Source organism: Protopterus annectens, chromosome 2.part0, assembly GCF_019279795.1.
Source record: "Protopterus annectens isolate FY-2018-M chromosome 2.part0, PAN1.0, whole genome shotgun sequence".
Classification (NCBI taxonomy): domain Eukaryota; kingdom Metazoa; phylum Chordata; order Ceratodontiformes; family Protopteridae; genus Protopterus; species Protopterus annectens.
This window is the reverse complement of record NC_056728.1, coordinates 492460597-492483052: the sequence shown is the minus strand read 5'-3', so window position 1 is coordinate 492483052 and position 22456 is coordinate 492460597. Positions and strand designations below refer to the sequence as shown.

General features: G+C 44.3%; 1 protein-coding gene across 1 annotated transcript in view; it reads right to left on the bottom strand.

Annotated features, from left to right (window-relative positions):
• The window catches only part of NAA35 (N-alpha-acetyltransferase 35, NatC auxiliary subunit), a gene marked incomplete in the record, with an annotated part of 1521359 nt that overhangs the window by 665576 nt on the left and 833327 nt on the right, over positions 1–22456 (bottom strand). The window contains 1 exon segment of the mRNA XM_044060897.1: positions 6784–6962. Within this exon segment, the coding sequence (XP_043916832.1) occupies positions 6784–6962 (179 nt within the window).

Sequence of the window (22456 nt, the reverse complement as noted above, 5' to 3'; positions counted from 1 at the left end):
TGTAATCATCCCTGGGGGGAGAACAGTGTGAAAGGCTTGCAACGCTAAAAGCACTGCCCTCATCTCCAGAACACTGATATGCAATCTGGTCTCAGTTTGGGACCACGTGCCTTGGACTGTCCTTCCCAAAAAGTGCATCCCCACCCGAGCTGGGAGGCGTCCGTGGTCACTGTGGCTTGGGCTGGGGTTGTTAAGAATGGGTGACCTACCAAGATTTCTGGTGATTGGAGCCACCAAAGAAGAGAAGTCTTGCAGGTTTTGCTGATCCATATGGGGTAGTCCATGGGGAGGTCTAACCAAGACACTGAACTGCCAAGGTCCACTGAAGCACCCTCATGTGAAGGTGCACACATGGTAGAAATGAAATTGCTGCTGCCATGGAGCCTTGGGCACGGAGAATGTCCCTCGCTATCAGTGTCCTGGGGCTGAAGATCACTTACAGATGGGCCCGTAGGTTCTGGATCCTGTCCTGAGTGAGAAAAACTTGTAATACTAGAGTGTCCAACCGTGTCCCTATGAATTTCAAGGTCTGTGTCAGATTTAGTCAGGACTTGGAGATGTTGATGGTGATCCTTAGATTGACTGCAAAGATGCATGAAGGAGTCTCTGGCCATGCAAAGTAGACACTTGTTGGTAGCAGCGAGGAGCCAATCATCTAGGTAAGGAAACACCTGAATTCCCTGAAGCCTCACAGGAGCCACTACTACTGCCATAACCTTGGTAAACACCCTGGGGGCTGTGGTGAGACCAAAGGGTAGGGCTCTGAACTGGAAATGATTGGCTCCCAGCCGGAAGCGAAGAAATCTCCTGGAGCTTCTGCAAATCTTGATGTGGTAGTAAGCGTCCTGAAGGTCTATCAAGCACATCCAGTCGCATCCTCGGAGATAAGGTAGGATGGACTGTAAGGTGACCATCCGGAATTTTTGCTTGGCTACCGACAGGTTCAGGGTAGACAGGTCCAATATGGGTCTGAGGTCCCCCGTCTTTTTTGGCACTAAAAAGAACCTGGAGTAAAGACTTAATCCAGACTGATCTGGGGGGACCGATTTGATGGCCCGATTGTAAAGCAGCTTTGAAATTTCGTGCGCTGCGGCCTCCCTTTGAGCAGGTGGGACATCCGCGAGGCTCTTTGATTGCATAGGTGGGGTGATGAACGGGATGGAATATCATCTGGATATTATCTGGAGCACCCAATGGTCCGTTGTGATGGACTCCCAAGCTGTTAGGTGCAATGACAATCTTCTCCCGACTGTCTCCAGAGTAGGACAGTCGGGTAACCCCTCAGGGTTACAGCTCGGTTTGGTCCAAGAAGGTCACCCTCGACCCAAAGTTCCTCGGGCCCCCTCTGCCTCTGGGGAGGCGTCTGTCTTATCCCTGTCTGCCTCTGGGGGATGAGTTGTCCTGAGTGTTGTGGGAAAACTGAGATTTTCAGAAACACATCTTCTTCTGCCCTCTCCGATTCCTAGAAAAGGATCTTTGAGGGGTAGAGAAGCGGACTCCGACGTCAGACAGAGTCTTCCCATCTTTCTCGCTCTGGACTAAGGTGTCACGAACTGTCTTCCCAAAAAGGGAGGAACCATCAAAGGGAGCATTCGTGAAAGACACCTTGAAGCGATCCGTGAATTGACAGAGTCTGGAGCCAGGTGAGCCGCCTCATAGCTACAGCAGTCCCAGCCACCCTAGCCGCTCCTTTCATGGCATGGGAAAGAAGATGTATGGATGCGTTAGAAACAGATTTCGAAGTCAACATTTTCGCCAAGAACGGCCGCTTGTCCTCTGGAGACAAGAACTCTGGGAGCGACACAGCAAATTCCGTGACCAGGTCTCGCTGGAGTCGAATAACATGTGCCAAATAATTCAGCGCTCGTATGGAAAATGTCGTTGAAGAAAAAACTCGCTTCCCAAAGCAATCCACTTCCCTAGACTCTTTGTCCGTAGGGTGAACCGAAGAACTTTCCTAAGCCAGTTCTCTCTTGGTGGCAGCCACCACCACCATAGCATCCACAGGTAATCCTTTGTACCAAGCCTGTCTGTCTGTGGGAGGAGAAAGGATTCTGTCTGGGCATTTGAGTATTGGCTCTATGGTGTCAGGCTCCTTCCATGCCCACGTGGTGATAAGATCCACTAATGGATCTGCAGGAGGGGACACCCAGGACGTAGATGGGCCCGTGCCAAAGGCCTCCAAGAATACTGACTTGCCCATTGAGGGTTTTGGGGCTGACCAACCTCCCCTCTGGTGGAGGTTTTCCATGATGTCTCCAAAGGAGACATCCTCGGGAGGTGACCTGGGGGAACCCTCACCTTCATCCAAGTCAGCATCTTCTGTGAGGGACTCGGGGGGAGTCCATGTGCCTCCTCTTACACGAATGCTTATGTGGGACTTCCTCAGCGGGACTCTCTGAAGAGGGCTCATAAGTCATGGGGGGTTTCACGATGGGATCCACTTGGGGGTCCTCTGGCACGGGCTGTCCCTGGGACAAGCTGATCGAAGTTGTGACCAAATCCAAGGCAGCCTGGGCGGAGTCCAAGGCAATGGCCTGGGGTCCCAATCCCTGGGAGGGAACCCTCTCCACCACGTTGAAGGCCGAAGGAGAGCGCACCTCCTTGGCAACCAGCAAGGAAGAAGCTCTCCCCGGCTCCGTCATGAGGATCGGGGCAGAGGCCAAGGTAGCCAGGGTTCCGAAGGGATGGCTCAGATCCGACAAAGTCTCTGTTCCCTCGGATCCGGCTCCCTGTTCTCGGCCCAGAGAGTTGCTCGGATCCGAACAAGTCTGATCCGTGGAACTCAAGGTAATGGCCAGCGTCGAGGTTGAAGGAACTGTCGGCGCCGAACCCCCAGCTCCGAGGATGCTCGGATCCATAAACCCAGAGACCGATGGTCGGATCGGGGAAGGAGAGATGGGATGGCAGAAGGGCATAGAGGTCCCCTCTCTGGCTGGAGAGGGGCCTGGCAAGACTGCCATTTGGATTTGGGTCCGAATGAATCTCCGCATCATCCTGTCCACGTCAAGCTCCGACAAACTCCCGAATTGACCATGAGGAGGCGACCGACTCGGATCTGGCCCTGTGAGACGACCACAAAGAAGGCCTCCGATCCAAGGGTTCCATCGGCTCTGGGGAGAACCTCGGGGAATGGAGCCGGGGAGAAGTGGTCCTAACAACTTTCACAGGTGGACTGGGAAAAAGCTCCCACTCAGGAGATCGCATGCGGTGCCTCTCTACCCTTTTCTCTCTCTCTCTTTTTTGTCCTTATTTGTAGCTTTTATCCCCACCTCAGCAGGCTTAGAGGGAGGTTGAGTCCCAGCCGGAGGGGGGGTTGGTCGGCTACAGGAGCCGATGTCGAGGCCGTCGTCTCTAAGGCAGAAATTGGTAGCAGGTCCTTGGCTACCAGTTTCTCCTTCCTCTCTTTAAGGGCTCTGGGATTGAACCCTGCACACACAGCACATGGCAAACTAAGATGGGGAACGCCAAGGCAAATAACACACACAGTGTGGCCATCAGCCAGTGAAAGCTTGTGGCCACACTCTGTGCATTTATTGAACATTGATTTAGGCTGGTCAGCCATAACACACTCCAATGAGCCAAACGCTAGACTAGACACACACATACTCAGGGATTGGCTAGGCCTACTCTACTTCAAGAAAGAAACACAAACTTTCTAACTACTCACTTTTTTTTTTTTTAAAACAAACCGACGACAAGATGAAGGGGAGGAAGGGCTATCACAAACAACTACTCTCACACACTATCAAAAGTTCCACTTACTATACCAGAAGCTGCAACAATTAGCAGAAGACAGTATTCTAACTGATCAAGTAAGATACCTTTCCCTATGGCATTTCTAGCAGATCTGGATAGAAAAGGGGAGATCCTATTAGCCGAGAATAGAAAAGAGTTTGATTTTTTTGCGTGTGTGTGTGCAGTCCAGGTGGAGTTGAAAATTTAAGAAAGGGTCAAACCAAATCCCCAGGTATTTGAATGAAGTGACATTTTCAACAGTGATATTAAGATGATCAAGGATTTTTAGAGACCTGGAGATAGAAATTCTGAATGGAGATTTAGATGAAGCATTTGATAATTAGTTGGGATTGTATAAAGAAGGTAAAATAGTAACTGCATTTCCTAAGAGAATGATATGGTTGATAAGGATATATGAAGGGTTAGAGGCAAGAATTACTGCAGGAAGATTCCTCTCTGACAAGCCATATTTGAACAGAGTAATGAGGCAAGGATGTCCCCTTCCCTCCATTATCTGCTTTACATTTACAGCCTTTGCTTTATCTGAAGATGATGTGCTTTTAAATTTGATAAAAACAGAAAAGAACAGAGCAGTGGTGTACAACATTTTGACAGTTTAAAGTCTCTGTAGTATATAAAATAAAAGAAGATTAAACAAAGGCTATAGTGGTAACTATATACCCAAGCTTGAATTGGTTCAGCACTGCTCATTTTTATGCGGTCATGATAAAATGAAGTATTTAGATGCATGGAGTAAAACAGATTCTGTTAAGGCAAGTAAGGATATGTGGGGCACAACAAAAGAAAACAGAAAAACTGAAACTGGAAACTCATGATTGGGGTCACCTGATATAAAGAAGTACTTTAAAGCTACATGGTTAAGGTGCGTATACATAACTCAAGTAGAAGGCTATAAATCAAAGTGGTAAAGAACAATAATAAAATGTGGGGAGCTGAAAACAAAGAGGGACAAGGATTTTGGATGCAAGCCTTAAGTAAAAATAACAAATATGCAGAAAATAATATTTATAAAATAGCGGAAAGTATTCTAATATCTAACTTGTAATTAACAGAAAAAGATGTTTACCAACAGGTACATCTGCAACTAGGGGAACAGAAAACAGGCAAGAAGGGTCTGGAATGTAATAGAGGAAATTAGCAGAGAAATATCTCGGAATGGAAAGGTGCAATTAGGCTAATTAGACATTTGGTTTGGACTGCAGATTAGAGACTATCCTCCCTATCAGGGATTGGTAATAAAATACAATTAAAAAAAAATTGATAAGGGAGTGCCAAGTAAAAGACCAGCTTTGCTAGACGTTGAGTCTAGAACAGGAATTGTTATTAAAAAAGGGATAATAACTATGAGTCAACCAGAGAAGGTTAGAATAAATTTGTAAGACACTAAAAAGGCAATTTACAAATGAACAATGAGAAGAAAGTTACAAAGCTCCCAAATATGCAACAAAATCAAAAGGTTTAGGATCTTTGCTTGGAAATGTTTGTATAGGTATTTTTATACTCCAAGTAGACTTCAGAGGATATTTCCTCAGGTAGAGGGCAAGGAGGTCTGATGGGGAACAAGGCGATAACTGGAAACAGTTATGGTTTTGGGAATGTAATGAGCTGGAAGATTTTTAGAAGTTATCTACAAATTACTCTTACAGAAATCTCGGAGGAACAAATGGTTGTAACTAAGATTTGAACAGTCTAGATATATTAAGCCTTTAATAAGTTCAATGTTATTAGTTGCCAGAAAAGCAAAGTGGAAATCAAAATAAGTACTGAATATTGTGAAGGAGGAAAAAACTGTAGGAGGGATCCAAAGTCATAGCTGACTAATCTACCACCATAACTTCTACTTTTTTTTTTAAAACAGTAACAAAAGATTGCCACAGCTTAGCACGCACGAGGTTCTGAAGTGCCGTTCTGTACCAGCATTCAGAAATGCCTGTACAGAAAAAAGAATGCAGAAACTGCATTTCCAGATTGTGCTCCCTAACACCTTGTAACTGGAGCAGCTACCCCCTTTGCACCCTTGCTACAAGAATCCTTAGAATAGGGAAGGAGCAGATTATTTCACACAAATCTTGAAAAATCTTGATGATTGGATGTGAAATAAAAAATTCACTCCGGGGATCACCTCTGTGGATCTGCTCAACAGTGGCACAGGAAAATAATTTTCTTGGGTGGCAAAAGCCACGATACCTTTTTGGTTGGGCTTGTATAGGCCCCAGGGCCGATAGCCTAGTACCCACCTATGAAATAAATGGAATTTGTGGGAACAACATATGCAGAATAATATTCAGCAGGGGAGGCATGAGAGTTAAGGGGAGCCAGGAAATTAGCAACTTATATAATGTTGGAGTGAATGAAAATTATTAAAAAGAAAACACGAGTACTGTTTGATAATGGCAGCTGCTATTGCATTTTTTGTTTCTGTTAACGTATGTATACACGGTTTGTGATTAAAATGTAATTTAACAACGATGTTAAAAAATAATAAGGCTGGAACAAAACACGCAATGCAAATTTATCAGAAAGGTTAAGACTATGGAGGAATCAATTTATGAACAGAAATGTAGCCATGCATGTACACATTAGAAGACAGGAAAAAAAAGGGGGTCAACAATGAAAAAAAATAAGCCCAATCCTATTTTATGTAAACTCTACATACTGTTATTCTTAGAGTAATATAAATTTTCAAGAAATATTATTTTTATTAATATTTCCTATGGATTCGTCTGCTTGCCTGATTTATTCTTTACCACATACCATAATTTTCTATTACCATCTGCTGGCATCACAACACTAGATGTGATCATGCCATAGCAGCTATTATTGTGAGACAAAAGAAAGATATAAATTCACCTTTTATATAATGTACTTGCAATGGAAATCGATACAAAAAAAAACTGTTTTAAACATGTACAATATGGGAAATGTATTTAAATTTGATTTTAGTTACTAGAAATTTGTGAGCTACTTTTTAACTTTCTTTTTCATTCTCCGAAATTATGACAGACATAAATGAATCAAACTTACCAAAATACTATGCAAGTTTGTTAAATTGACTACTTCACACACAGATTTAATTCTTTCAATAAGCTTTGAAAAATAGTTGACCATATCTTCTCTTTTTATTATTTTTGCATATCGTGGAAAAGTTGGAGGTAAAAGCCTCTGGTTAACAAGAGGTTCAAAACCCATCATTATTGGATGATCTAAAATTAAAAGAAAGGGAAAAGATTAATCAAAGACAAGTGTAAGTGTTGCTAGAAATTTCCTCAAATATTATATAATCCCTTTGCTTTCCGCACCCTACCCTACTCTGTCTCCAACTGTTTCTCATTGACTTCCACACTTGCTCCACTCCAGATCCTCTACTAGCGCCTTTCCTGGTACCTCGGTACATGGCCCTTTGCTAGGTGAGCCTATTGACTCCTTCATAAATTGACCTCATGGTAACTTAGAATTTAGCACCAGGAAGGGAAGGATCATAATGGAGTTGTAAACATTAAGCCTGGAGCCATCATACTTATGGTGGTTGGTCATGTTCCCTAACTGCGGGTATGGCTAGTGCAATGAGGTCAAGATGTCACTGCTGACCCCTGTTTTACCCTGAAATGATCAGCGAGGCACCAGGTTTCTCTCAGATTTCACAGAGTGTGGGATCCTTAACCTCTACTCCCACAGGATAGAAGGGATGCCGTTTGCCTCTTCATCACCACCCCCCCCCCCCGGCCAGGCCTACTAGCAGCCAGAGCCCATTCATGAATTCAGGTCACTAGTGGCACTGACAGACACCATATGCCTCTGCACCATCAGGCCAGTCAAATTAAATAACTTCACTAAAATACAAGAATAACAGAAAATGGATTATGTGATATATCAAGGAATATTTTCTCACGAAGACGATATAGCTAATATTAAGAGTATTAAAAACCTGAAACAAAGAGCATCACAAGACAAATATAGTACTTTATCTACAAAAGGTGAAATAACTACAGTAACTTCAACGATTATTGGATGAAAAAGAAAAATGAACTGCAAGCAACTATAAATTACAAAGTAAAAGCTACAACACACAATCCTGCAATTAAAAGCAGCAAAATAATCAACCAAAATATAATCATTTTGCAACAGTGCATTTTTGATGGACTCTTACCAATCAGATTATATCAATGGAAATAACTGAAATGTTCTTACCACATCAGGTGATCTATGAGGACCAAGAATGAGTTCAGCCTCTCTTTCAATTTAATTTTTATCTCAAACTCCAGCACTTATTGTAGTTTGATCTACATGTTGGCAGATCTTATAAAATTAAGTTCTACAAATGTGCCTAACCCTAAGACCACCACTTTGCTCCCAAACAACGAGAGAACATGGAAAAAAATAAAACGGAGGTCTCACACCTTTGGTCTTTACAAGTGATAGTGATATATAAATACAAACAAGCTTGGTTTATAGGGAACTCCAACAGTAACTGGTGGAGGAAGAGGCCATCCACACACAGTGACATAGTGAGGAGACATCTGTTATCCAACAAAGGGGATTCCCTCATAAATTAACTGACACGGTAAGAAAGTATCAATTACTAAGTAAGGTTCTATGGGGCAGAGGAATGGAGCATTTATTGCAGCCTGGGCAACCAGGGTTCCTTTAGTGGTCCTGGCACAGGGGAAGCCAGATACGAAGAGAGAGATTTTAAAGGGGTGCGGCCCACTTGCTTCTTCCAGAAGTGTGGAGAGAGTATAAGCCATGTAAGGAGCACACAGGAAAGTACAGTTTCTCTAGAAGAGACTGGGGAAACAATTCCCAATGCCTGAGGGAAAGGGGCAAGGCTGCTTGCTGGCAATGTCCCTTGTGAAACTGAGGGCTGACCAACATGAACAGCCCATTGCATGTTCCTCTTTTTCTTTGCAAAATGGGTGCCTACTGGGAATCTAGGGCTCAGTAAAAAAAACACAAACCATCTGTTATGACAGTCTAAATAACTCCTCCTGACAAGGACGCATGCAAGCACTTTTGAGGAAAAAATTCTTCAGTCATTTCCTGATTAACTGCCAAAAACTGTAGTCTCAGTCTCCCTTGCTGGTCTTGTTGATGGAAAGAAAAAAAAACAGATAATAGTTTATTTATGAAAAAAAAAGCTCTTTTTAAATACAGGAAAAAAATAATTTATGTACTTGTGACGACCGTGCCCTGGCCCAGCAATCAAGGAGTCTCAATCCTCACCACTAACACCAGGGAGGTTGTCTCATAGAAGAGAGGAAAGGACAGCTAATACACAAAGTAAAGTACAATTTCTCTTAAGTGCACACAGAGATCACAGTTAGTCTGGGGCTGGTTGCTCCTTTGCTCACCAGGTCCCCAATAAGACTCCCCACTGGCACAGCTATAGGTTCCAGGTCTCAGCCTAGCTGGGCAAGTTAGAACCTCCAGTACCCTTCTCTGTCCAACCAGTGCTTCGTGTCCCTGCCAAGTAGCTGACACAACACACACACACTTTGAGATAAGTATTTATACAACTTGACAGACGCTCCTGGGAAAGGCTGACACAGATTCTCCAGCTGTGCCCCTTCACCCAGACCATACGGTAGTAATTACTGCCACCACCCAGCTAATAATATCAGCTACTAAAAGGCCCTTAAAAAGGTGTCCAATTATAACTGTGCAATATTATAATCCAATGGTAGTATGACTAACAGTAAAGGCTTACTTTAGAGTGGCCTATTACAATAACCTCTATAAATATGCAATGTACTCTAGAGCTTATCTCTACACAAACCAGCCACAGGTAGAAGGTTTTAAAAATATTTAATAATAAATAATTAAAACACAAGAAAAAACTACTACACCACAGAGATATCTAAGAGTTCAGAGATCACACAGAAACTTAAAATAAAACAGTAGGGCAGGTCTGATTTCAAAGACAAATACCTAATTAATCTTTACTAGCTTTAACTATTCCTACAAGAAATCGAAGTGCTAAAACTTACATGTGAGCTTAGGCAGAGTGCTGAGTTAGATATCCAAAATCAAAATGCTTTTTAGTCTACTGTGAGAAATAGTATTTAAACATTACTAGCAAACATCATCAGCATTACATCATATTGACACCTAGGTTTTCCTAGGCAGACAAACTGCATTATTTAGCAATCTAACACCTGCTCAGAATCTTACAACAATAGAAGACATTTCACATGTATATTCTAACAGAAACCAGAGCAGTAAAGCACCATCTACATGTAAATTCTGGTCATAAACTTTAGCCTTAAAACAATGGGCATGAAACTTTCATCCAGATGCACTGGAGCCGAATTCTAACATGAAAGGGTCACAACATGCTTCACTGGGCCAGTAGAGTGCAATGTTGTCACATTTTGCAGTTCAACATTTCACAGTACAATTTTACATTCAAGAAAACATGCCTGTATTTTACATTTATTTACAAATGCCAGAATTATATATCAAATTCTATTTGACTAGGCTGGCAGCCTTCGCCCATCTCTCCCCAACCGTCACAGTACGCACCATAATGTTCCATCTGAGTAGTTATACTTCATTTTTCTGCAACTTGTGGGTATTCGGATCCATATCGGATCCGGGCCAGCAACTTTACAAGCATCTGCTACGAGCTCCAAGCTACTCCCCCTTACCCATAACACACCACCATCTACTATCTTCCCTCAGATCGAGTTTGCTGCAAACCAAACTAACCAGCAATAAAAAACTAGAAGAAACCATACATGATCATAACATGAGAAGGTTCGGGGGAAGGAGGGTGGACAGTTGCAGAAAAATGAAGTATAACTACTCAGATGGAACATTATGGAATGTTATGGTGAGTACATAACTTCTTTATCTGAAGTAGTTAACTTCATTTTATCTTCAACCTGTAGGACAGAGTCCCCAGCTACTCAAGCCCCTGGGAGGCCCCCATGGAAGGATATTCCTAAGCACCGCAGAGACGAAGGATGCTCTCCCTCTGGAGATTAAATCCAACTTATAATGAGAAATGAAGGTACGTGACTTACCCGAAGTTGCTGCCGCACAAATGTCATCCAATGACATCCTAGACCAGAAAGCAGCAGACGTCGCCATAGATCTGGTAGAATGAGCTTTAATCGGACCAGGTGGAGACAAATCTCTGTCTTTGTAAATTTGCAAAATACATAGCATAATCCATCTAGCTAAAGAAACTTTGGCGATAGCCTTACCCAAAAAGGGCTTAGAAAAGGACACAAATAACTGGTCAGACTTACGGAAGGGCTTTGTTCTGTGTAAATAAAAATAAAGTTGTCTATGAACATCTAGCAAATGCAGTTTACATCCACCTTTGTTCTGAAAATTTGGGAAGAATACAGGCAGGTTAATTGTTTGACTGATGTTTGATTCAAAAGCCACTTTTGGTAAGAAAGAAGGGTTTGTGCGGAGAGAAACCCTGTCCTTATGGATGATCAAGTAAGGGGGCACGGCAGACAAGGCCTGAAGCTCAGAAACCCTCCTACCCGAAGTAATAGCCACTAGGAAGGCTGTCTTCCAGGATAGAAACTTTAAATCCGCTGAAGCTGCAGGTTCAAAGGGGGGAGCAACTAAGGCCTGAAGAATCAAAGTAAGATCCCAAGGAGGGAAAGGATTCTTAACTGGAGGATGCAAAAGAAAAGTGCCTTTAAGAAAAACCTTACACAATCTAGAAGAGGCCAGGGCATTCATGTTCTCACCGACATGAAAATTTGAAATAGCTGCCAGTTGCACTTTCACAGTGGAAGAAATGGCCCCTTGTTGAAAAATGCTGGCTAAATAATCCAGTACTGTGGATATAGGGGCCGTAAAAGGATCCAGCTTTCTCTGAGATGCCCAAATAGAAAATAGTTTCCATTTACTGCGGTAAATCTTCCTAGTGGAAGACTTATGAGCCTCCACTAGAATAGTTTTCACTGAAGACGAAAGACCGGGAGTCCTGGCAATTAAGGGAACTGGAGCAACCAAGTTGTCAGCTTGAGGGTGTCCAGGTAGGACGGACAGGTGCCCGAAGGATGAGAAATGAGATCTGGGCAGGGATCTAGAATCCAAGGAGGAGCTCGAACATGAGACCAGAGGAAGGGGAACCAAACCTGACGAGGCTAGAACAGGGCATTGAGGATCACCTTGCACCCCAGATGACAAGCCTTCTGAAGAAACTGCAGAATGAGTGGTAATGGGGGATAAGTGTACAGAAGCCCAGGAGGCCAAGCATGGACTAGACCATCTCTGGGGGGAGGTCTGCTGGTGAGAGAATCAGAGCAAAGAACTCAATGCACTTCGCGTTGGAAGGAGATGTGAAGAAATCACAGCAAGGCTGTCCCCACGCAAGGAAGATCTCCTCCACTACTGACTGCTTCAGAGACCACTCGTACGGCATCAGAATAGCCAGACTCAATTTGTCCGCTAAAATGTTGGAGCGTCCTGGGATGTGCGTTGCAATCAGAAACAGACTGGTGGAGATCGCCCACTCCCAAACACTCATGGCCTCGTGACACAGAGGGTAAGATCTGGTTCCTCCCTGTTTGTTGATGTACCAGACAACAGACGTTGTCTGACTGAAGTGTAATAGTTCCCAGAAGAAGAACAGTATGGAAGGCCTGCAACGCTAAAAGCATTGCTCTCATCTCCAGTACACTGATGTGTAATCTGGTCTCGATCTGGGACCATGTGCCTTGGAACGTCCTCCCCAGATAATGCCCCCCCACCCAAGCTGGGAGGCGTCTGTGGTCACTGTTGCTTGGACTGTGGATGGAACAAAGGAGCGTCCCAGAGACTGGACCCACCAAAGAAGTGAAGCCCTGCAGGATTTGCTGATGTGAATTGGGTATTCCATGGGGAGATCCAGCCAAGACCAGTGTACGGCTACAGTCCATTGTAGAACACGCACGCAGGGGAGGACAGAAATTGAGGCAGCCATACAGCCCAATGCTCTGAGAACATCCGCTACCTTCGGTAACCTGGGGCCAAGAATCAGTGATACAGGAGTCCTTAGGCTAAGGGTGTCCAGCCATGCCCCGATAAAGTCCAAGATCTGTACCGGATTCAAGAGTGACTTGGGAACATTGACAGTAGGGGCTGCAAGATGCAGGAAGAAGTCTCTGACTTGGCAAAGAAGACGCTTGGTGGAAGCAGCGAGGAGCCAATTGTCTAGGTAAAGGAATACCTGAATCCCCCGATGCCTCAGGTGAGCCACTACAACTGCCATTACCTTGGTGAACACCCTGGGGGCTATGGTGAGACCGAAGGGTAGGGCTTGGAACTGGAAATGACTGGCTCCCAGCCGAAAGCGAAGAATCTCCTGGAGCTTCTGTGTACCTTGATATGGTAGTAAGCGTCCTGGCGATCTATCAAGCACATCCAGTCGCTTTCTCGAAGATAAGGTAGAATGGACTGCAGGGTGACCATCCGGAATTTCTGTATGGTGACAGCCAGGTTTAAGGTTGACAGGTCCAAAATGGGTCTGAGGTCCCCCGTCCTTTTTAGCACTAAAAAGAACCTGGAGTAAACGCTTGACCCGGACTGATCGGGGGGGGACCGGTTTGATGGCTCGTTTTTGAAGCAGCTTGGAAACCTCTAGCACTTTAGCACCCTTTGAGCGGGTGGGACATCTGGGAGGTGCTTTGGTTGGATTGGAGGGGCAACAAACGGGATGGTGTAACCTCTGGATATTATTCGAAGCACCCAACGATCTGCAGTTATGAACTCCCATGCAGATGGGTGCAATGATCATCTTCCCCAGACTGCCTCCAGAGTAGGACAGTTGGGCAACCCCTCAGGGCTGCTGCGCAGGCCTGTCCGAGAAGGGCTCCCTAGACCCAAAGTTCCTCTGAACCCCTCTGCCTCTGGGGTGGCATCTGTCATGTCCCCCTCTGCCTATAGGTGACCAGTTGTCCGGAAAGTCCCGGGAAATCTGCGATTTCCAGAACCACATCTTCTTTTGCCCTCTCTGATTCCGGGAAAAGGATCTTTGAGGGCTAGAGGAGCAGATTCCGATGATAGACAAAGTCTTCCCGTCTTTCTCACTCTGGGCAAGGGTGTCACGGATGGTCTTCCCAAAGAGAGAAGAACCATCAAAGGGAGCATTCGTAAAAGATGCCTTGAAGGAGTCTGCAAACTGACACTGTCTGAGCCAAGCATGTCGCCTCATAGCAACGCCAGTCCCAGCCACCCTAGCTGCTCCTTTCATAGCATGAGAAAGGAAGCGCATGGACGTGTTTGACACTGATTTCAGAGTAGACATCTTCATGGAGAACAGATGCTTGTCCTCCTGCAACACAGACTCTGGGGGTGACACAGCTAACTCTGTGACTAGGTCTCTCTGCAGTCATATGATGCGTGTGAAGTAGTTCAGCACTCGGATGGAAAAAGTCACTTAAGAGTACACTCGCTTCACAAATCGATCCACCGTCCTGGATTCCTTATCTGGAGGGTGGACCGAGGAACTCTCTTGAGCCAGTTCCCTCTTGGTGGCTGCTGCAACCACCATAGCATCCTTGGGGGATCCTTTATACCATGCCTGTCTGTCAGAGGGTGGAGAGAGAATTTTGTCTGGGTGCTTAGGTATCGGCTCTATGGTGTCAGGCTGCTTCCATGCCCACGTGGTGATAAGATCCACTAAAGGATCCGCCGGCTGGGACACCCAGGAAGTACATGGGCCCATGCCGAAAGCCCCCAAGAACACTGATTCATCCATAGAAGGTTTTGGGGCTGACCAACCTCACTTCTGGCGTAGGATCTCCATGATGTCTCCAAAGGAGACATCCTCGGGAGGTGACCTGGGGGAACCTTCTCCTTCATCTAAATCAGTGTCTTCAGTAATGGACTCAGGGGAGTCCAAGTGCCTCCTTTTGCACATGTATGTATGATGCCCCTCCTCAGTGGGACTCTCTGAAGAGGGCTCGTGAGCCACGGGGGGGGGGGGTTCCTCCAGTGGAACTGCCTGGGGTTCCTCTAGCACGGGCTGTCCCTGAGACAAGATGAAGGAAGTCGCAACCGAATCTGAGGGAGTCTGGCCGGAATCCAAGGGAAGAGGCTGGGGTCTCGATCCTTGGGAGAGAACCCTCTCCACCACGTCTAATGCCGAGAGAGAGTGCACCTCTTTAGAGCCCAACAAGGAGGAAGCTCTCCCTGGGTCCGCCGTGAGGATCGGAGCCGAGGCTAGGGTAGCTGAAACTCCTAAGGAATGGCTTGGATCCGACAGGGTCGGAGCCAAAGACACATCCATCCCCTCGGGTCCAACTCCCCATCCTCGGCCCCGAGCGCCGCTCAGATCCGAGCTAGTTGGATCTGAGGAACTCAAGGTAACTGCCGGAGTCGTGGTTGGAGGAACCATCTGCGAGAAATTCCCAGCTTCAAAGATCCTGAGATCCATGTACCCCGAAATCGAAGGCCAGATCGAGGAAGGAGAAATCAGGTGGAAGAATGGCATGGAGGTCCCCCCTCCAGAGGGAGAGGGGCCTGGCAAGACTCCCATCTGGATTTGGGTCCGAATGAATCTCATCATCCTGTCTACATCCATTTCAGAAAGACTCCGAGTCGAGCGCGAAGAAGCGACCGACTCGGATCTGGCTGGTCGCTGAGAGGATCTAGAAGAAGGCCTTGGTTCCGTCGGCTCCAGGGAAAATCTGGGGGAGTGGAGCCGAGGAGAAACAGGTCTTAAAACCTTAGAAGGCGGGCTAGGGAAGGACTCCCGATCTGGAGACCTCTATCCCCTTTCTTCTCCTTGTCTCTCCCTCTCTCTGCATCCTTGTGTCTGTCCTTTTTGTTGTCTCTCCCTTTGGCAACAACCCCTTTAGCAGGTCTAGCGGGTGGGTGAGTCCCAGCCTGAGGGGAGGGGTTGGTGGGAGGGAGTTGTAGTAGAAGAAGCCAAGGCCGAGACTGTTGACGAGTCCAAGGACGATGCTGGAAGCAGGCCTTTCACCACAAGTTTGGCCTTTCTGTCTCTAAGGGCCCTAGGATTGAACCCTGCACAAATGCTGCACTGGACGGACCAATGTGCAATGCCCAAGCAAACAACACACAGAGTGTGGCCATCCGCTGGTGAAAGCTTATGGCCACACTCTGTGCATTTTTTAAAGGTGTATTTAGGTTGTTCAGACATCCCACAAAGCGACAAACAAACCACACCAAGTCATCCAAACAAACTACCTAACCACGTACACACTATTAAGGAAGGGAAGGCCTACACAGAACTACCTCACGATAAATATATACTTTTTTTTTTTGAACAAAAACAAATAACGAACTAGTGTAGGGGGAGGAAAAGGGAAACTAACTGAGAAAACTCACTAGAACAACCCCAAAAAGCACTTACAGTACCACTGAAATCTCAGAGCTGTGGACATCACAATGCTGATGCATGAAGCAGCAAACGAGATCGGAGGGAAGGCAGTAGATGGTGGTGTGTTAAGGGTCAGGGGGAGGAGCTTGGAGCAGATGCTTGTAAAGTTGCCAGCTCGGATCCGATATGGATCTGAATACCCACAGGTTGAAGATAAAATGAAGTTAACTACTTCAGATCTATCATTTTCATGGTTTCCATTTATCTTCCTTTCTTTGACACAAATTTGCATGTCTGCAGCATAAATTAAGAATATTAATCTATACTTCAACTGTGGAAATTAAATTATATACTCATTATAATCACACATCTGTGTTGTCTGTTTTCATCCCATCTCAGCCCTTGGATTTTGGGATCAGACCTTGGATCTGACTTCAGCCACTTCTCAGACAAGCCTTCGACATTATCAGTGGGAGTGGTAAGCACTAGGTAACCTGTCTACCACATAAAGAGTGGTTCTGGCCCAGAAATTGTAGTTATTGGCCGTTTGGGCAATCTCTTCCATCTCTCTCAACTTTCTGATTTGAAAGCCTACATTTGCACTTGTTTATGTCCTGTAACTCGTCTAGTGCAGATACAGATTCTTAGTTTTAGCACTTAAATTTGCTTATTCATGCTCAGCACTTGTTCAGAACTTGTAAGCACTAAATAAGCTACTAATTACTATAGCACTCAATCTTCCTCATTACCTAGAGGAAAACAGTTTTTGTACTTACTTTTCTCACTTGCTTAGAGAAAAACAGCTCTTATACTCACTTTCCTCACTTATCTAGCGGAAAATAGTTTTTTATTCAGGCATGTCCAAGGGTCAGCTCCCAGTGTTCTCTCCTGTCTAGCTGATGAATCTGGGCATCTTGAGGCAATGTAGAAACTGCCTCATGTACACAGACAAACCTCTCCTCCTACCACCCAACACTACAACCTGTGAGAGATGCACTTATCTAGCCAAACTGGAGGTAAAGCTCTCTCCAACCAAGACTGAACTTGACATTCATGAGGAGAAGGTAAACATTTGCATCACACCACACTCATCACATAGTCTCACTAAATCTACACCACCAAAATCCACACATAGTAACACAAAAACATTCGCGGAGGCTTTCAATAATAATCTGTCTAAGCAGCAGAGATGTCCAAAGTAGAAACGCAAGCAACCTCCATCCCCCAACACAACCCAAATGACACACAGCCCACAGACTCAGTGTGCCACTCAACCACAGCCAATAAGGCAAAACAACATACCCAACACACTAGTCATAGGTGACTCTATAGTCAGGCACACTGATGTTCCACTCACCAAGCTAAACAAGGAGAAGGTTAATGTCAGCTGCCTGTCAGGTGCCAGGATCCACCACATAACCCATGCATTCAGATCACTCCACAACAAGTAAAAATATGACTCTGTAATTGTCCATGTTGGTGTGAATGACCTGAGACGTACCTCCCTGGACTACTTGAAAAGAGACATGGAAGAGCTCTCCGATCTTGTAGCCCAGGCAGGTATGACCCTAGCCCTGAGTAACATTCTGCCATTGCCCCGAATGATACTGCAGTACAAGGACAAAATGATTGACTTCAACAATTGGCTAAGCTTCTGGTGTCATTCTAGGGGGATCCAGTATCTGTCTGCTTGGGATGACATGGTCGACAGACCACGATGCTTTGCCACAGATGGCCTGCAGCTGTTGCCCCTGGGATTCCGGATACTGGCTAAGGCTCTTGCTGCCCCTATACTGCCTTTTTTAGGCAAGGTTCAAATAACAAATTCACCACCGTAACAGGAACAGGCAAGCAAAAACTGAGGATAATGCTACTCAATGCTAGAAGTCTAAATCTCAAAATGCACTCAATTGAGGCACTCCTTAAAATGGAGAACATCGACATCTGTGCAGTGACTGAGACTTGGTTCAAGGCTCTAGAGAGCACCCCTGCACTACCAGGCTATAACTCATACCACACGTTTCGGCCATGTAACCTGGACCGAAACACCAAAGGCGGAGGTGTGTCCATATTCATTAAGGATATTCACACCTCCAGGCTAGTTGCTCAGCATAAAGTATCCAAGGTTATCCAAGTGCAACTAACTCTGGGCAAAACTGCAATCCAAATTGTAGCGTGCTACAGATCCCCCACCATGCCCCAGGATTCTCACTCCTCTTTTCTTGATGTACTGGAAAATATTAGGCTTCAACCAAACACTCTAATAATGGGCGACTTCAACTACCCCACCATTAACTGGGAAAACTACTCGTGTACCAACTCCTTAGCTCAATGCTTTCTGGAATTCATAAACTCCAATGCTCTGGATCAACTTATCCACACCCCCACCAGGGGCAACAATATCCTAGACCTAGTCATTACTAACATGAGTGACCATTGTTCCTCATCTTTATTAATTTAATTCGGATGGAGTCAGTATAATAGAAGCAACGGGGATGAGTGATTCGTTGCAAGGCCAGGTACGGTTCTAATTTAAACATTTGGTTTAATCGGCCATTTTTGTTCAACAAAGCATCAGAAGGGAGCCCTAGTCATCCAGGCTCTTTAGGGGAAGTGGATTTGGCACAGAAATTAAATATGTTTGACCACAAATTAATAAAGATGAGGAAGTAGCTTACTTCGAGGAGTGCCAGCGGTCCAAAGTGGTTCCCAAGGGGCTCCGATCCTGGCAGTATCCTACAGGATTAGAGGAAGGCTCTGCCTTCCACAAGGATTTACTTTTGCTGTTCGATAGACATGGCTTTGAATTACTTTATTTGATTTGTAAACAATATAAAGAGGCCATCAGTGTATTGTCTGGGGAGCTTACTGTGCTGGATGAGGCTGTAAGACATGATTTTAACTTTACCAGATATAGATACGATTACGACCATATTTTCACCAGCATCGATCAGCAATTGCATAAAATCAATTCTAATAAAATTAGGAAACTTCAGAGGGACTTGAAGGCTTATAGGGAGGGGGTGGCTTATCCCAAACCACCCAGATCCCAAGGCAATTTCTTATCTCCAGCTGCCTTTTCCTTCGGTCCTACGCCAGCTACAGATACTTCTAGAACCAATAGGTCATTATTTGGGAATGAGGTGGATGCTCCTGGTGGTTCAGTCCAACAGAACCAGACTCGGCACAGTAACCGATTGTCTTCTCGGAACCAACCATCTGATTTAGTACCAGAGGCCGAGGCTCAAAATTTTCAGGACAATGCCTCAACCCACCAACCCTCTCCAGTTAGGAGGCAGAGATACAGAACCAGGAGGAGGAATTAGGTTCGCTTGCCTTTTCTACAGTATTCCCAGTAATGAGCCCGTGTCAGATTGTTACCAACACTGGAAAGGACTTTAAGATTTACAACTATTCAGGGTTTGTTTTTACCCCACCATTGGTGGATCTCCTGGCCAAGGGTTTGACATTTGTACCCAGTAGGAGGGCAGATGTGGCCAATACCTTGATTGACCTCAAGCTTTTTATCAGAAAGCTTAATTTCCAGCTTATTTTTGGTGATCAGGTCATAATGCAGAAGGATTTTCACATTCCAACTACATTTAATCCCCCTTTACATCATTCGCTTTGTCTTTTTGAACGACTGTGTGACTTAGACATTCGTCATTTATTGAAATGTAAATGAATTGTCCCTTATAATATTAACAAAGATGAGAAGTGTCTTTTAGAATTGTTAACCAACTCTTCTGTGAGGGTTATGCAGCCAGACAAGGGGGGAGGACTGGTAGTGATGGAAGAGGTAGATTACATTCAGAGAATGGAAAATATTTTGGCATCTGAAACCTATAGGGAGGTTTCGAAAAATTAGTTGAATCAGAGTGTGACCAGAGTCTGTACTTATTTCAATGACATGTTCATTAATGGAGTCATTAATGTGGAAGTTTTTAATTACATCTGTATCCCAACCCCAGGATACCTGTCCTGTTTGGCAATCCGAAGATTCATAAGAATGTGCATGATCCCCCCATGCGCCAATTGGTGAGTGCAAGGGGCAGTGTGACTTATGCTGGGGTGAAGGTGGTGGACACGATTTTGAAAAAGTATGTGTCCAGTGAGTCCCACATTTCTAAAGACTCCTGGTCATTTCTTGAGAGGGTTAATCGTACCCCTTGTACAGAGGAGAGTAATTTCTTGACAATCGATGTTATTGATTTGTACTCTTCCATCCCTCATTCCATAGCGTTAGAATGGATTGAAGCTATCATTACCATTAAACAGGCACCCGCTGGGGATATTCTGATGGTGAGGGAGTTATTGGACATCATTCTGACCTGTCATTTTTTCTCCTTTAACAATCGTTGGTTCCACCAATTAATAGGGGTCCCTATGGGGTCTCCTTGTGGGGCCAGCATTGCCAATTTGGTGATGACTTACTGGGAGAGAGAGTTTGTTTCCCCTAATCCTATCATTCAGGAGAAAACCCTGCTTTACACTAGATTCTTGGTTGATATTTTTATCATCCTACAGGGGGAGAGGGAAGTGGCTGAGACACTGTTAGATAGTTTTAATACCTCCACCAGTTTTTTTTAAATTTACATTCAAATTTTCTAAGGAGAAGATCTCTTACTTAGATGTGGAGTTATTTAAGGATATCCCTCTAGGCTGTTTTACTGCCAAAATTCATCGTAAAGTAACTTTTTCGAACAGTTATTTACATTTTGAGAGCAATCACCCCTTCCATCAGAAGAGGTCGATAGTAAAGGGGCAGTGGGTGAGGGTGGCGAGGATGGTGTCTAAGTTTAGTGACTTCCTTGAAGAATGTGAGTTTATTCGTGGCCTTTTTTTGAACAGGGGATACCCGGACCATCTTATATCAGAATTGGTCAAGGAAGTTTGCAGTAAGAGGAAGAATGGGTTCTACGTACCAATTTTGTGCAATAATGTAGCACCCCAGAACCCCGAGCCATCTCATATGCAAGCCCATGTGAATTACCTTTGCAGTTTTATTACAACTTTCAGTGTTGATGCAGGGGATATTTCCACCATCATAAAGAAAAATTGGAGTATTTTATGATTAGACATGCAAGGTAACTCACAGTTTGAGATCACACCCAAGGTGGTGTTTAGGAGGGGGTTGAATCTGAAGAGTATTCTACAGATGAAATCGAACCATGCCCCGGTTAGGGGGATGTACAAATGCAATATGTGTAAATACTGTAGGTTTATTAAAGCAGGGACCTTTTTTAGTATTGGGGAGACCAAATACCCCTTCAGGGGTAGATTTAACTGTGCCAGTTTACATGTGGTATATTTGGCTAGGTGCTCTTCATGCCTGGTGTTTTATATAGGAAAAACTGACAGGAAACTTCAGGAACGCCTTTATGAACACCTTTATGCCATCAAAAAAGAGAAGATGGAGAATGCGCTTGCCAGGCACGTTAAGGAATACCCGGGTCATGAATTTACTTTTTCAGTCATTGATCAGGTAGTTCCTTCCAATAGGGGGGGTCCAGATACGTTACTTTTAGAACAAAAGAAATTAATTTGGCAGCTAAAACTAGAAGCCTATCATTATCCAGGCTTAAATGGAATGTTATCCATTTCTTGTATTTTAAAATTAAGAAGTTTGGTTAGGTAATTTTATTGTATTTATCTTTGTAGATTGTATCCATTTTAATTTCTTTATCTATTTTTTATCCATTTCAGCATGGCTTACAAAAGTATGGATATTCCTTTGACTGCTTGTTCAGTAAGGTTGAGTTCTCAGGGAAGGGTTTGAGCAGGTGTTGTATTGGCTTAATTGCTAAGTAGTCATGTGATTTATAAGTTGGAATGTGTTGTTTGTTTCTCTGATGAAGTTGGTGTGGGACACTGATGAAAAGCCTATTATTGTTGAGCTTAAAATAAAATTTAAAACAAAATTTTACTTGCAGTTTATCAGCATCACTGTGTCTGGAACTAGTGCATCTGCTGAGGTTTATCGTCTTGCCGGCTTCTTTTTTCAACAGTGATTTGTTTTGCGGTATTCCCGGTTTTTGTGGTTGTTATAATAAAAACAATCTCTACATGCAATATTCAGCATTCCAAATTAAAACATTTCCATAAATTAAAAAAAATAAGTGATGTGTTTCCTATATGTAAATATGCAGAAAAAGGCTATTATTCACCATTCCTTTTTATAGGTCCAGTTTTTATCGCAACTTACTGGCTTTTTTGATTAAATAAGGCTTTATTGAAATATGGTCATTAAGACCTGGGGGATTTCTTGCATTTAACTTAATCTGCCAATATGTCTCTACAATTCAACCAATTTTCCCAGTCACGCCCCCAGGGTCCATGGCAAGTTGCTCTAATATCCTAAAAAGAAAACCTTTATGGTTTGGCTCCATATGAAGACGTTTGTAA